Source organism: Citrus sinensis, chromosome 2, assembly GCF_022201045.2.
Source record: "Citrus sinensis cultivar Valencia sweet orange chromosome 2, DVS_A1.0, whole genome shotgun sequence".
Lineage (NCBI taxonomy): Eukaryota > Viridiplantae > Streptophyta > Magnoliopsida > Sapindales > Rutaceae > Citrus > Citrus sinensis.
In genome coordinates, this window is record NC_068557.1 from 6,506,729 (window position 1) to 6,512,728 (window position 6,000).

The following is a 6,000-nucleotide window of genomic DNA, read 5'->3' on the forward strand; positions in this document are numbered from 1 at the left end:
GGTCAAGAAAACCCATGAAAAGTATATAAAAAAAAAACCTTTCAAAGTATAATTTGATTTTTTTTTAATGTTTGCCGAAGGGAATTTTTAGAGTAAACAAGCATTTAATTAATACTTTAAGGTGCAAATAACTTCACCTCTCAAAACCTAAGATGAAGCAAAAAATATAACTTTTAATTTTTAGTTATGAGTTCAATGAGATCAAGTTTGTACGTAGAACGAGGAAACTTAAGGGTGCAAATAGGATGACAAATTTTTCTGGACCCGGATAAACCCGGATGTATAAAAATGCGGAATCCGGAACTCATTTTAGAAACCTGCACATGTCCTGGTCCGGTTCCGGTTTTAGGCGAACCCGTATGTCCGGAACCTGGATCCAGATATTTATTAATTTTAATACTAATTTTTTAAAAAATATTTTTAATATAAATAGAAAAAAAAAGAACCCAAAGGCAAAGGTGCCCTAGGGCTTCATTCATTTACAATCACAGCCGCAGTAAACACATTTCCTTTCCCTCTTCAGCTCGTCTTCATCAAATCAAATCAAATCAAATCGTCGTCGTCGTCACACTCACTTGCCCACCTTCGCGGTTGTTCATCATCATCATCAGCTTGTCTTGGCGTCTTGCCCACCTTTGCATCGCAGCTGTTCATCTTGGCGTCTTGCCCACCTTCGCGTCGCGGCTGTTCATCATCAAATCATCGCCGTCGTCACTTGTATCAGCCACTGTCACGAACAATAACTAGCTCTGATACAATTAGAAGTAAAGAGCTTGCCTTCACCGTTCGTTGTCTCACTAGGTGCCAATCCTTCAAGTTCGTGAATGTCGAATCGTGAGTTCCTGCAGGGTTCAAACCAAGCTGATTTGTATTTGGTTTGTTTAGGCCATGGATTTGTATTTAATTTACTGAAATCCTAGATTTGAATTTCCATTTGATTTGTCAATTGAATTTTGTTTTTTTTTTGTAAATTAGATTCATCAATTCGGGTTGGAAACCCGCAATCTGGAAACCCGGAGTGGAAAAATGCGGGTTATATCCGGGTCCGGTATAGAAAAATATTCGTCCGGGTCCAGATCCGGAAAGGCTGAACCCACACCCGGACTCGGATTTTGCCATCCCTAGGTGCAAATAACGCAATTTAATTATTAAATTTTGCAATGAATAAATATTGTGGTTAGGTTACATCACTATCCTCCACCGTGTTATTCATTAGATATTGGTGTTGCGCCATTATTAGTACCTTATTAACATGTCGATATATAATGAATCACTGGAAAGGCAAAATGAGAAATTGATCACCCATGGACATTAAATTAATTTATTGGCCATTTAATAGTACTACTTAGACTAATTTTTGTCTAGAAGAGCAATGAAATAAAGTACTCTTACATAATACTATATATATGTCCTAAATGATCTAACGAATAAAATTCCTTTTTAACTTGATTTTGCTTCTCAATTGTTTAAGCAATTTTCATTATCTAAGAGGACCCTGAAATCTGTCATTAGTTTATGTAGGATTTTTGTTCATTTTCCTCAAGAGATTTTCATTTTTCTTTGGGGGTCTATAAACGTAATCATGTTAGTGAATACTAGGCAATTAAAATAAATGGAAAATTTACAAAATTAGCCAGTTAAACATTTTCTATCTATGTAGCCAATTTCAACATTTTTTGGACAACAATACCCTTATCACTCCAAAACTCAAAAAACTAAACATTCTCTTCACTCCCAAATCCAACAACATGGTCTCGACTTTTCTGGCAACAATCGATGGTAGTTGGATGAGCGTTAGACAGAAGCTTCGTCTCTAGAATCATGCCACTGTATTTCTGGCATTTAGACGGTAGTTGGACGAGCAATTGACAACGGCTTCATCTCCGAAAGGTAGTTTTTTTTTTTTTTTGTTTCATTTAGATTGGACGGTCATTTGAATGTAATTAAATGTATATTTCATGATAGATGAGTATTAGGGTTAATTTCCTATGAATTTTGAAAAGTATTTAATGAGATTATAATTTGAAAAAAATAGCGTATGAGATGTTTGTTGAAATGCTTATTAAACTTTGTTATGTCATTTTTGATAGACTGTGCCCAAAATCACTTGCTCTGCTTTGCCAAACATGGATTCGCACTAAGCCACAATCAACCCACAACACAATGTATCAAAAATGAAATAATGAAATCCAATAGGTATTTCAACAAACATCTCACATGCCCTTTTTTTCAAATCATAATCTCATTAAATACTTTTCAAAATTCATAGAAAATTAACTAACACTCACCTATAATAAAATATACACTTAATTACATTCAAATGACAGTCCAATCTTAATGAAACAAAAAAAAAAATTGCTTTGGGAGATGAAGCTGTCGTTAATCACCCGTCTAACTGTTGTTTAAGTGCCAAAAATACAGCCGCATGATGCTAGAGATGAAGCTGCCGTTAAACACCCATCCAACTACCATTAATTGTTGTCAGAAAAGCCAAGACCGTGCTGCTAGATTTGGGAGAGAAGAGAGGAGTTTTTTAGGTTATGGAATGACAAGGGTATTGATGTCTAAAAATGTTGAAATTGGCTCCATAGGGTAGAAAAAGTTTAATTGACTGAAGACCCTAAAATTCTTAAGTTATTTTTGTAAATTTCCAAAACAAAAAATAAATAAATAACCTCACCTTTTAAGAAATTGTGTTATAAACTATTTACTTATTCGGCAAACCCTAAAATCTAAAAGATTCGGCAAACCCTAAAATCTAAAAGATTTGAATTAAAAAAAAAAAAGCCTAAAAATGCAATTGAAGTAGTCCCTTGTTTGTAAACATTCTATTCTAACAATATGCCACACTCTCTCTAACAATAACATCTATTTCGGTATCTGAATCACCTCTTGAATCGGTCAAGCCAATGCAAATATCTCGTGATTAACAAACAACTGTCTTTAGTTCCTTCATTTTCTCTCTTGCTTTCCCCAATTTTCCTTCCACTCAAACACTATAAATTTACTTCCCCTCACCTCCCGTTACATCATTCTTTGACTTTGCAGTAATTCTCTATCTATTAGAGAACTACTGCATTCTTTAGAATCATCTTTATTTCACTTTCATTTTATTACAAAATCAAAACAAAAATCACTCCAAAAAAATAAATTAAAACAAAATGGCGCGTCAACTTGTGGCTCTAGCCCTCATTTTCTTGGCCGTGGCAGGATCAGTCTCAGCTCAAGATCAAGAACAGGATCCTCCGGCAGCCGCACCCGAGGAAGCTCAAGCTCAACCTAATAAGCCCGAGGAGGAAGCCCCAAAAGCTGCTCCCGCCCAGGCCCCCGCCGCTAATAACCCACCACCCCAACAGAACCAGGAACCACCTGCTCAGGCTCCAGCTGCCGATTCCCCACCTCAGGACCAGACCCAGCCTCCAGTCTCCGCCCCACCTACACCTACTTCTTCTCCACCAAAGGCTCCATCAAAGGCTCCTTCTAAGGCTCCATCATCATCATCAAGCAGTGACGACTCTGCTTCTGCACCTGCTCCTGCACCACAGGCAGATGACAGCCCAGCCAGCTCCCCACCAACCCCTGAAACCACTGATGACGCCGCCGCCGCAGCCCCCACCGGAGCTACACCCGCCCAAGCCCCGGCCCAAGGCGATGCTGCTGCTCTTAAGGTCTCTGTCGTCGCCGTTGTGGCCGCAGTTGCTGGCTTCTTCTTCTTCTTCTTCTAAGCTTGCAAAATTATAAATTTAGCAAGCGTCAGAAAAAATAGATGAACGAAGTCTCATATTCTTTTGTCTCCATGTGTGTTTTTTGTTCATTTAAACGATCATACTTGTAATCATGTCTTGTTAGTTGAAAATTTAATAACATGAGAGGAAGCCATTGATTTATTTATATTTCCTTAATTATTTTTGTCTTATTCATACTTCTTGTTAATTCAAATATATATCTGAGAGAGCAATACGTAAAATATTTCCATGAATTGTGCACGCTAACAATTTAAATTATGAAATAAATGACAGTTTTTTTTTTTTTTTTTTGGAGAAGAAATATATGACAGTTAATGCCTCTTAATTTATTTTTAACCTTGAATATTCATTTTATTTCTTCTTTTTAATCTCTTCTTTTTTCTTTCCCCTGTATAATGCATGTTGACTTTTATTCGAAACATGCAACAGTTTAAGTAGAACAAAGTCGAAATACAGCTAAACAGTAAAGCTAAATTACAATAAACATTCAACTAAACAAAAACTATAAACAATATAAAATTATAGAAATAACCCTCGGCCTTTATTAAATAATTTTCTTCAAACAGATTTACCACGTACTGTCGAGTGTTTTCAACACACCTTTGAATCGTTTCTTAGTGAAATTTCAGCGTGCTTGAAATCAAACAGAGAAAATGACAAGGGCATTAAAACATATAGCGTTTATATGTGGTTGTGTTTTTTTTTTTTTTTTGGTTGTGTTTTTAAAATGAAGAAAAGTCATCAATTTATCAGTATTGAGAGGGAACATTTTGGTCTTAATAAACCATACATTAAGGACTTGATAATGACTGCCTTAAATATTATAATTAAAAGGATATTATAATCAAAAGTTTGTAATTAATTCAAAAATTTAATTGTAATTTACAATCAGAACTAGCTTTTATCTATTACGATTCTTTGCTTTCAATTCTAAGCAATTTAAGAGCCAAAAAAAAATTCATAGTTTGGGTTGAAATTTGTGTACGCATGACGCGGGTGCACCTGAGTTAAACTAAACGGGGCGGGCGTAAGAGAGAGTCTCTATGCTCATATTCTTACTGGTATATGCATAAATGTTCATATATAAACAATCAGTTTCTCATTCATCCAAACATCATTTTAATCATACAAATATACCATTTCAAGTACTCATGGAAGAGTATCCGGATCACCCTAAATTGTTCACTTATTACACCAAGTAAGTCCTAGTCAAAGTCCTACTTCAAATTAACTACTTGTCCACTATTTTTCCAACAGATTTTCCAATAATATATTTAGTTACCTAACCAAGGAAAGAGTTGACTTGTACGACATGCATCAAAGAGAAATTAATTTTTATAAAAGATTAAAGTAAAAATAATAGTAATTATAATATAAATAATTTATGATCCTTTAAGCATTGACTTTTATATATATATATATATAATAATAGTAATTTTTATAATTGTTTAATTTAAAGTCTTAATACTGAGATCCAACGAAAGCACATCCATCCTTCGATCCTATTTCCTTCTGGTATCAGACCCAGGTTGAGGATAGTGTAAAGCAGTTTATAGTTCTGTGTTTAAAGACTTGTGTTTTATTTTGAAGTTTTGTTGTGTGGTGAATCCTTACTGGTAGTAAGTCCCGCCATAGGATAAAGACATCCGTTTAGGGCTGTAAAACCATACCTGTAGCCATTCTGACAAGACCATAGATAGACCATAGGTTTCTATTCATGGATCCTATACACTGTAGAACATCATCCTTTTCTAGCTCTTCTTCCGGGAAGACTAGTGAGTCAAAGCATGTTGTGAGTTCAGAAGAATTCTTTATTGAGAACTTTGATAAAGCAATTGATTGTTGGGAACTTCCAAAAATTTCTAAAGAAAAGATTTACAAAACAAAAAAGCTTGATTTTTTAAAGAGTGATTATATTATAAAGACTGAAGAACGTGACATAACCCTTTCAAATCCTTTTGAAACAATTCAATTGTTTTCTGAGCATTCTTTAAAGAAATTAAAAGAAAAGAATTTCAATTATGTTCACATCGGTCTTATTCAGGTCGGAATAAAACCCTTAACCAAAGAAGGCTTGGACACTTCTATCCTTGCTGTCCTAAGAGATGGGCGATTCATCTCTTTTGATGATTCCTTGCTAAGTAGCATCGAATCCAGTCTGTGTAAAGGTCCAATTTCATTTGATTGTTATCCAAACATAACAATTTCACTTAAAGACAAAAATATTTTGAAAAGCATGATTTTACAAATCAAA

The 6,000-nt window shown here is 34.9% G+C and overlaps 1 protein-coding gene across 1 annotated transcript; it reads left to right on the forward strand.

Annotated features, from left to right (window-relative positions):
• Positions 1-3,161: 3,161 nt before the first annotated feature.
• On the forward strand, positions 3,162-3,725 carry LOC107175891 (arabinogalactan protein 1-like). The gene has a single exon (XM_015527694.2). It carries the CDS (start codon positions 3,162-3,164, stop codon positions 3,723-3,725), a length of 564 nt encoding a protein of 187 aa, XP_015383180.2.
• The last annotated feature ends 2,275 nt before the right edge of the window (positions 3,726-6,000 follow it).